Raw genomic sequence first — 9,816 nt, 5'->3', positions numbered from 1 at the left:
GATCAACACTTTGGATTGTTGCAGGGGAACGTAATGATGATAATTTTGTAAAAATGTATAGAATTTTAATTTTTTTTTGTGTGTGTGTGTGCGCGCGTGTGTGTTCAGGGAGTGTATTTAGATTGTCGTCAGTGTCCTGAGTCTGTTTGGACTCTGCTGTTATGAATAACACAACACAGGCTGTGTCCTATTTTAGGGAACATCTACCTTTACAGACTCAACATATAATCATAAACATTTTTTTTCCAGTTGGCAAACTCATGAAGCTGATAATTGCGTTAGCTTTCCTGAGTTTATTCAAAACTCGACAGGCTCAAGGAACTTTCACAGTCATTATTCGACCTGGTCTGCCTCATCAGAAAGAGTTTGAAAGTTTTCGCTGTTATTCTGAATCCTCTGTAGGCCTCCTCAAGGCTAATGTTAACTCCCTGTCCCTCAGACACAGCAATATTCTCGTTCCAGGGTCAGCACTCAGTGTAATTTTTGGCTAAATGTAAGCCTGTGATTTGATTCAAAGATTTGATTGTGTGTGATTAATGTGTTCAAGTCAGCACTTTGGGGAAGGGGAACACGCACATGGTTTCAAAATGATCTGTATATGCAATTTTCAGGTGTTTATATCAAAGCTCATATTTCACTCTCAGACTTTGCAGTTATAATAAAAACCTTTCTTCAAATGTATCACAAAGGGGCTGTTGGTCATTGATCAGATGTTTCAGGCTTTAAAAGTGTGGGAGCTGCAGGAGAAACTAGAACGACACTTCAAACAACACACATGACTCACGGGATGGGATTTTTAAACATTTGTCATTGAGCTTCTCTGTGTGTTTTATAGAGCTAACTGCAGCTGCCAGATATGCACACAGTTGACAATTAGCTGCTACAGGAGCCATAGCAAAGTTGTCTGAAGGTCATTGTAATGTCAGCAGTGCACTTACCGGCCTAAAATTAGACCTAACATACTTTGGCGTGCCTGGTTTCATTTACACCTACTGTTCTGACTTCTTACAAAAGACTCCAAAGCTCTGCTGGAAAAGTGCATCATCACAGTGAATTTCAAAAGTTTGCACTCATCATTTATTATTTACTACACTGGAAAGCTTTCTCTGAATAACTTTGAAGACTAACGAGAGAAACCAAAAATCCACCACCTCATGGAAGTTAGCAGTCCGTCTGCCATTAGTCTGCACTGGCTTGTGAAAGCGGCATCGGTGTGCTTTATGTGAGCATGAGTACCACGGAAAGACTAAATGCAGTCCATTTGGCTCAGACGGTTGAAGGGGGGCTTTAAGAAGCTCCAGCCTGAGTACTGAGCCTGGAAATAAAGCAGACTGAACGTGCTGTGAGAAATGCAGCTGTCCATGGCGCCAAATGCAAGCTGGCAACCGCTTATAACTTAAATTAGTTTTGGCTCCAACAGCTCATTCTTAGACTGGAGAGTCCTGAAGGAGAGAACCGGAAAAGGAGCTAAATGATCCAAGGTCAGAATGAGACTACTATTATTATTACTTTTCCCAATGCAGGAAATGCAAATATAAGTGAGCAGCATCACGAGAGCTATTTTAAAAGAACTGGGAGCTTTGTCATGAACTATAGATTCATTTTGTTTACTTTTTAATTGTGTTTGAGCATTGCTGTGAAAATAATGGGGTCAGTTACAGCAGCAAGCATTACTGCATCTCCTCTTTCTGCCTACGGGGGAGGGGTTTTGAGGGTAAAGGGGACATGGAGGGGGGGGGTTGTATTTTTGTAAACCATGTGTTCTCTCGCGTGCCTGACAGTGATAGAATAGAAAGGTCCTGGAGTGGGACGGGTGTCCTTTTCCCAGACAAAAGCAAGCGAGGCAGACTCCACAGAGAGGGAGGACGAACGCGGGTTGAACAACATGAATCTAAAGACAGGAAACTCCTCAAATGGCTTCACACCAGAGATCAGTTTGGATAAACTACACCGGATGGCTGCAGAGCTGATACTGCCTGGACGATCCATCTTGAGGCTCCTGAACACTGTTCTGGAGTTTGTTACAAACTTTCTGGCCCGAGTTTTAGGAAGCAGCCTGATCAGGAGACACTTCCACCTGCTGCTGTCTGGGTTGGTCCTCTTTGGGCCTGTGCTCAGCTTCTGGGTATCAAAGTATAGCATCTTTGCAAACAGCAACCACTACCTGTACAGGTGAGGACTCCGGGAGACAATGAATTACTGCTTATAGTGCTTTGCGTACACCAGGGGTGTCAAACATAAAGCACAGGGGCCAGAATTTGCTATTAGGTGGAGATAGGTGGAGGACCTGTTTGTGGAGAGTTTAGCAATGATTTATCATGATTTAATTGGATGGAAATAATTGACTGAAATAGCTGTAGTAACTGCTGTCATTGCTAAAGGAAACTGTATATCTTTGATAAAGGCGCTACTCCTTTAATAAACTCTTGACTCTGTAATAAAACCCAGCGCACCCTTGCTCACTGTAGTGCTCGCTGGGCTTTTACTGCTTCAGCCCTACTTAATCTGTTTTGATGGCAAACTTTCACTGAGTCTTTATTCTGAGTCAGCTTGTGGAACAATACAGTTCAGCATTTACAATCATCATAATGTCATTTGGCCCACTGTTTTAGGTTCATATAATCCATCACATATTTTTAAAATCCAGTTATGATATTAAATTATTCCTCATTTATTTTTTGGATGCTTTGCTGCCACTCATTTGTCACATACACTGAGTAAACCCCCACCCAAAAACCAATACAATATTAATATACCACTTTTGAAAAACAAAAGCAGCACATAAATATTGTATGATAATGTCATTCTGAGGTATGATGATAACTATGAGGCAGTAGCAGAATTAAAGTCTTCCTCAGACTGTTCAGTGCACTTACATGGAACTAATTAAGTGAAACCACCGGCTCATCAACTTTGATACCTCAAAGCAATTTTGACTGAACTGAAAAAGTTAAAAAGACTCAGCTTTGCTGTAAAGCTTGGATTTTTATGCATATCAAAAATAGATTTACTTTCTGAGCACTGTGTTAGCAAGAAGCTCCTGGATCTGACCTGCTGGCTGCCTGAAGTCTTTGTGTGTTCTGTGTGGAGTCTGGGTGTTCTTTCTCTGGCTTTCTCCGCCAATTCAAAGACATAAATGTCAGGGTAACTGGCGAATCTAAACTGCCCCAAATTGTGAATATGAGCATGAACGCCTGACTTTCAACCTCCCCAGGATCCTCCTGTTGCTGTGACTGTGAGGGAAAAGTAATTCTACACATATTTCATTACTGCGTGTGTTTTGCTCATATATATGGTGTGTACTGATATCCTTATTCATCACGCTCTCACAGGAAGTTCCTGAGGTCCACTTGGGGTTGGACCTGCATCTTTACGGGCGCTTTCATCATCCTTCTCTCCCTCTCAGTCCGTCACTCCACCTCTCTTTCCCTCCGCCACCTCTCTCGAGTAGGCCTCACGGGTTTGCTCTGGTGGAGCTGTCAGCGCCTCCTGACCCTGCTGGAGGATGCAGCGGGGACCTGTTACGAGCCCATGACCCCAGGCCAGGACGGCCAGAGCCCGGCCTCTCCAGTACAGCCTCTGCTGCTCCTGCATGAAGACCAGAACAAGGCCTCCTGCCTGAAAGCCCACATGCTGTGGCGAGGCTACGAAGTCTCCCAGGACGTCCTCATCCTCTGCTTCTGCTGTCTGCTGCTTGTCGAGGAAATGTGTGTCTTTGGTCATCACTTGGAGCGACAAAAGCCTCTGCAGAGGTCACCCGGGACCCCGCTGAGAGTCGTCTTCCTCCTGTGTGTTCTTCTCCTCCTTGTTTGGATGTTTCTGCTGCTGTGTTTGCTTGCATACTTCCCAAAGTTTCCCTCCCAGCAGCTGGGTGGAGCTCTGGGCTACCTGGGGTGGAGAGGACTCTATCAGGGATTGTATAGACTCGGATCGAGATGGGGTTGTCCTGGTTTGCCCAGAGAGGGACTTTCTACCACGGTGCACACCAACAAACAGCCTTAGTAGTGTGGCACGCTTAATGAAAATGGTTAGATTTTGGCACTGAAATGTCCTTCAAAGCTCAGGAACAAACTTCCAAACCCTCTTTTAAGACTGCATGCTGTAAATGTGACATCACGTTAATAGTTTGCTTTCTTTAGAGGTCAAAATTAGTCCAAAAAGAAGCTTAGAAATCTCATTCAGACAAAGTAAGTGAGAAAAACTGCTGCTTTATTGTGTAATCTGAACCAAAATGCAGGCACAGTTAGAAAAAGATTTCTGGGAGCAGGTGTATCATTACTTGATGAAGAGTGTCATTCTACACTGGTTGTTGCTTATTAAAAAAAAAAAAAAAAACGAGCCTGGAGTCTGCCTCAGTAGATGAGCGCTTTCCCATCTCCTCTGGGTCTCTTAATCTTGTCAAAGTTCTTGTTAATGATGTCAAACAACACAGCCTGGAGAGAGAAATAAAGACACAGAGTGTGATGCAGAAGCAGGATGATATAGGGAAGACAGACAGTTTACAGGGAGTCATAAAAGAGAGGGACGTCCAGATATGGAGCTGTAATCACGTCAAACAGCTCCTTTCATCATCGCCCGCAACGCCTTGTTCATTAGCGGCATCAAACACGGGAGGACAATGGCCGAAGGAAAGAGACGAGCTGATTAATGGACGGGAGACGGAGCGCCAATCAATTTAACACAAGCACTGCAATTAGTTTAATTACCCTCCTATTAAGAAGGAATGGATTCCATTTAAGCTGCCGCTCCCGCCGGTGGACACGACAGGCATATTTTACACCCAAGCCGCTCAATTTAAAATACAGAGCATGAAAACAGCAGATGGTACACGGAGTGTGGATCATGAGATTCAGGATACACGCAGTCAGAGAGGGCCAACTGTAAGCAAGAGGCAGTGGGTGTCTTACGTATGTATTGCGGATGTCCAAGACCACAAGGCGGAGCTCGCAGTATTGATATTGGTCCAGCTCGTGGACCAGCTGTCTGTAGTCTCCCTGCAGCAGAAAACCCACACCACAAACAGCGAGCGTATTAGCAAAACAATGTGTAGTATGATAAGCACATGACACAACAGCAACTAATTTATGCAGGAGAGATTGTCCTCATAAGTTTTTTTTTTTTCAGCGCACCGGCACACATTTTTGTCATTCACACATTAATATGCTGATTAGGATGCACAGCGGGAGACACTGACCACGTGGGGCGACTTGGAGGCTTTGGCCACAGCGTCACCCCTCTCATTGTAATACCTGCCAAAACAAGGAGAAGAGAGGAGTTATAGTACCACCCACCTGTTTTAAAATAGCCCCCAGCGTTTCGCTAAATGTCACATCCAATGCCATATTCAACACATCAGTCTGGTTTTTAATAAAAAGACAAAGCAGAAGACTGCCTCTCATTATCTCTGTTAAGATTTTCTCACTTTTAAATGTGGAATTGAAGCCTTTCTGATTCTGCTTATATCTATATGACTTTTTTTCTGTTTGACTTCACTAAATAAAGATGGACGAGACCCTCTGAAAGCCTGAATTGCTGTTTATCTGTATAGATTTCTCAGTAATTGTGGATATTCTTATGATACTGAGCGCAGCAGGTTTTGTGGTTTTCTCTGCCAAATACTTTTGATGGAGTAATGTCAGGTCTGTTTTCCTGTGCTGTACACTGGCTACGTCAGTGCAGGCTCTTACTTTGAAATCTGAGTCTGGAATCCTTCGATCTTGGTGCGTGTGTTGGTCAGCAGCTCAAACACTTTCTCCTGGTGGACACGAAGGAAGATTTAAAATGCAGCTGGATAAATTTCACCCTAAAGATAGACTCCACATGCGATTGTTTACTAACCTGGACAGCCACTCCGAAATTGTTCCCATCCTCAATTTTAGGAATCTGGAGTTGCACCCACATTGACACCTTCCAGGAAAATAACAAGAAAAAACCCCCACTAGTATAATATACAAGACTTTTTATCACATTAATATTTTCTGCACATAAAACCCAACGCATTTCTCTCCACATAAAGTTCTGAGACTGACCGTGTTGAGCTTCTCCTTCAGTGTCTGGATCTCAGTTTTGACCTTCGGCAGGAGGCTCTCCACCTTCTCATTGGTGCAGATGGGACCACATGGAGGGCCTGGAGGACAGAGGATAGCACTCCTTCACTTAGTGAGCTGCAGATTTGCTTTTGTAATATAGAAAAAGTTCCTTATGCCCTTGCTTTCTTCCAGTTAGCTAATCCATGTGTAAACGGTGTTTAAACTTTGTGTCGTCAGCTCATGAGCCACAGTAGACTCATCAGTTTGTTACAAAGGAGCCAGAAAAGCAGTGATGTGTTTCATACATGGGTTTGGAGCCTTTCTTCCTGCAGTATTTATTGTCCTTATTTACAGGAATACGGTTACTGCTAAACGAATGCATCTTTCTTTCCATTTTCCCCCATTTACCTGCGTCTTCATCCTCTTTATCACTGTCCTTGTCTTTCTTCCCCTCCTTAGCCTCCTTCTGTAAAATAAGAATAGAAGGCATCGGGTCAGAGTTTTTGCTGATGATTAATCTCCAAGACAGCTAGGCTGCACGCCTTTTTCTTTTCTGGCTTTTCAACCTTGGGATCTCTGTTGGATTCTTTTTCTTTGCTTAAGACATGTAACCCAGTTGCAGCAATCTGTGCCCCTTGATATTCTAAGGAGACTCCAGCAGCTCCCGAAAGTTGTGCAACCACCCCAAATATTCTCCTAACCCTCGTTAAAAAAAACCCAGTGGCATTAGCTACACGGCTCTCTGCCCTCCTCTAAATCCCTGCATGAGTATTAGTTCAAGACACACAGCCTTTGTATGGTTTATAAAAATCTGAAATTCACAGCCGACTGAAGTAACATAAAAGACCTGCTCGCTGCCAGTTTGTAAAACAGCCCTTGTAAATTGCACTGTGATTGGTTGTCATGGTAACTGGGGACTCAGCATTGTGTCTTTATATAATGAAACACTAAATATAAACCCTGAGCCGAGGACCCCAGTTGAGAGGAGGCTCTATGAAGAAATTCAAAGGTTAGACAAATAAAACACAGATGTGAGGCTCCTCGATATGAAAGCCATTACATCTGGGTAATGGAAAAACAGCCGTCCTTCATGAATCACCCCGAATGCTCCTTTATTGGATTTATATCACAGTTTTAAAGAACAGTCTTCTGGGATGGAGTCCCCACCTGCTCTTTTTTCTTGCGCTTGGCCTCCTCTTTCGCCGGATCGGGTATCGGGATGTCGAGTGGAGCCTTCAAAGAAGGCAGATCGTTGCATCTGAAAGACTGACGCACAAACACAAGTCACCTAATGTGAGAATCAAGAGCCCGGTGGTATGTGCCCACAGTCACACAGGTGGATACCTTCAGCAGCTCCTGCAGCTCTTCGAGCTTCTGAGGGAAATATGTTGACACCAGCACCTCCGCCTGTTAAAACCAAGTAACAAAATCCACATTAACAATTCAAACTTGTGAAGCAGAGCTGGGAAAGATTTCTGATTTTCGTTTGAGTTACCTCCTTGGTGAGCTTTTGGCAGAAGTCGTCCACCTAGAATAAAGTCACAGATTTTAGGCTTGCTTATAAATGACCATTTTATTTAGCCCCTGCTGCTGCTCACCTCCCGTGACCCCTGCTGTCCGTAGACAAACCCCATGAAAACAAACACTTATGTGGACACTAGCTCGCCTGCTAGCATCACTGACACACTAACCATGTAAGTGAAGGGAAAGGAGAGTTAGCTTGCTGCTACATAACACTTTGTGCTAGCGGACTCACCTGTTTCTTCGACTTGAGGCGAATATCCACAGCAGCCATGTCGTCTCTGGAGAGCAGAAGTTGTTTATTAGAGTTTAGTAAAGGCTTTGACTTCACAGGAGGCGGTTAGAAATAAGAATATGCTCTCTTTCTGTGTAATTCAATTCCGTGCACGACACGGACAAATACTCACAGTTACTCAGCATAAAAAGCGAAAATGAAAGTAAAGAGTGTTTTAGACAGTTCCGTACTTTCCTGCAATAATAGCGAATGGACGTGTTGCATTGTGGGCCGTGTAGTTTTATTTGACTTTATTTTATAAGGAGCAGTCGACTTCTCATTTCCCAGAAAATGGGGCTGTGATGGGAACAGAGTGGGGAAGTCTACAAGCAAAAAAAACCACTCAGAGAAATGCGTTTCTGTGTGGCAGTAGTTATTTCTTTGTCTTCGAAGGGCTAACCCTCATCCAAGAATAAAAAAAAGTCACCTAACTCAAGGGATGAACCAATGTTGAGTCTAAACATTCACAATTTAGCCTCAAAAACCAATTCTTAAGGCACTTTAGTACGAGCAGCCTATCACAAAAACATATTTCGCCCCCTCATCGTTAAATCTGCAAAAATACCAAATATAACTCAATTTGACAGGCATAAAATTATATTTTTGGACTAACAAGTTGATTCCTAAAAAGCTATTAGTTGAAAACCTGACATTTATCTGAGAATTTTGCAGTATGTCCTTAAAGAATTGAGGAACCTATCCTCAAAAACAGGATGATAAACCTAAAAATAGATAGACCTAAAAACTGTCTACAGCAGAAGAACAGTATCTGAAAGTCACGTCCTTAGAAGCAGGAAAAACAATACATCAAAAACCTGACACAGGACCTGAGAGACGCATCTGACCTTTTACTCATCTATTGCCTGTCCCGTTTGGTTCTTTTGCCATCAGAATTATTGTCTAAAGGCGAGGAAAGATGCCCAACAGATTTACTTTACCAAATGGACCATCCCAGCCTTGCCGTAATGGTCTATTTGATTCACCTTTTATTGTTTATTTTATTTTTTTTATTTTCACTTGCTAGATACGGGACAGACTTGAATGAGGAAAAGAAAAGGGAGAAAGGAAGAGGGGGGAAAAACAGCGGAGAAGAGGGACGGGGATAAAGGGCAAAAAAACAAAAACCAACTAAATAAGCAGACAAAAAAAATACATATATCAATCACCTGGATCACCTGTTGAGAAAGAAAAAAGAAAACAAGCAGAAGAAATGAGAGCAATACAATAAACAACATCACGATGATCTATGGGAATATAACAGTAAATACTAAATATTAAACATTATTGTGCAGCACGTAAGATCGACAGCGCACAGTGTGCTTTGAGGTAGGAGCCAAAAAGGGTGTAGTTTGTGTGTGTGAGTCACCCGTGTGTACACCTGTGAGCATGAGCGCGCTTGTATTTAAAAGGTTCCTTCATGTAATGATCTGCTAGAGGGTGTGGGGGGGCCACAGCCCCGTCCTCCAGGGCATGAAGCAGGTATGGAGGAGATCAAAACTCCAGACATCCAGAGGCCCCCAGAACACAAGAGACCAAGGAAGACCAACAGAGGGGCAGCCGCGCCACTGTCCCAGAAAGAGCTGAGGAGAGTCCCAGATGAGGGCTCACTCAGCAGCCGCGGAGCAGAAGCCAGGGGGAGTTGCAGTGACGCGCCCGTGAGCTCCGCCGGCAGCCAGCCGTGCCGAGTGACCGAGCCCCAGGCCGAGAGGCCGGGGGCACCCCACCTCCGAAGTGGCCCGAGCGAGCCCCAGGCTCCAGGCCCCGATAAGCAGCCGCCAAGGAGTGAGCCGGTGTGTACCAAAGACCACCAACGCACCGATGTCTGAGGGAGTCCGCCACTGGCAGGGGAAGTGGTGGTAGGGTGGAGATAGGCCTCCAAACCTTGGAGGGCCTGAGATGTCCCCAGAGAGGTGGCGTCTGATACCCAACCTGACATATAGACACAGACATACAGGCACACACAGACACAAACATCCATTCCCACCCTCATGC

The 9,816-nt window shown here is 44.1% G+C and overlaps 2 protein-coding genes across 2 annotated transcripts; one reads left to right on the top strand and one right to left on the bottom strand.

The window, feature by feature from the left end:
• The first annotated feature begins 3 nt into the window (after positions 1-3).
• On the top strand, positions 4-5,517 carry LOC102292028 (fat storage-inducing transmembrane protein 1). Its single transcript, XM_042213611.1, has 3 exons — positions 4-1,481; positions 1,782-2,172; positions 3,333-5,517. The coding sequence occupies exons 2-3, from the start codon at positions 1,886-1,888 to the stop codon at positions 4,000-4,002; spliced, it is 957 nt and encodes a 318-aa protein (XP_042069545.1). The 5' UTR covers positions 4-1,481; positions 1,782-1,885; the 3' UTR covers positions 4,003-5,517.
• psme1 (proteasome activator subunit 1) lies at positions 4,319-8,046 on the bottom strand. The gene is made up of 12 exons (XM_042213612.1): positions 7,958-8,046; positions 7,786-7,831; positions 7,525-7,557; positions 7,374-7,436; positions 7,197-7,295; positions 6,438-6,495; positions 6,030-6,127; positions 5,839-5,907; positions 5,688-5,755; positions 5,195-5,249; positions 4,908-4,994; positions 4,319-4,433 (listed from the first exon to the last, which is right to left on the bottom strand). The coding sequence occupies exons 2-12, from the start codon at positions 7,822-7,824 to the stop codon at positions 4,353-4,355; spliced, it is 750 nt and encodes a 249-aa protein (XP_042069546.1). The 5' UTR covers positions 7,825-7,831; positions 7,958-8,046; the 3' UTR covers positions 4,319-4,352.
• Positions 8,047-9,816: the final 1,770 nt, after the last annotated feature.

Source organism: Haplochromis burtoni, unplaced genomic scaffold (genome assembly GCF_018398535.1).
Source record: "Haplochromis burtoni strain Fernald_Lab_line unplaced genomic scaffold, NCSU_Asbu1 Contig_460, whole genome shotgun sequence".
Taxonomy (NCBI): Eukaryota; Metazoa; Chordata; class Actinopteri; order Cichliformes; family Cichlidae; genus Haplochromis; species Haplochromis burtoni.
This window is presented reverse-complemented; position numbering and strand designations above follow the sequence as displayed.

Coding starts and splice junctions, on each gene's coding strand:
- psme1 (XM_042213612.1), bottom strand. CDS start 7,824: ATGGCTGCTGTGGATATTCGCCTCAAGTCGAAGAAACAG. Junction 7,296..7,373: donor AGCTGCAGGAGCTGCTGAAG/GTATCCACCTGT, acceptor TTTGTGCGTCAG/TCTTTCAGATGCAACGATCT. Junction 5,250..5,687: donor TTCCAGACTCAGATTTCAAA/GTAAGAGCCTGC, acceptor TTGTTTTGGCAG/GTATTACAATGAGAGGGGTG.
- LOC102292028 (XM_042213611.1), top strand. CDS start 1,886: ATGAATCTAAAGACAGGAAACTCCTCAAATGGCTTCACACCAGAGATC. Junction 2,173..3,332: donor AGCAACCACTACCTGTACAG/GTGAGGACTCCG, acceptor ACGCTCTCACAG/GAAGTTCCTGAGGTCCACTT.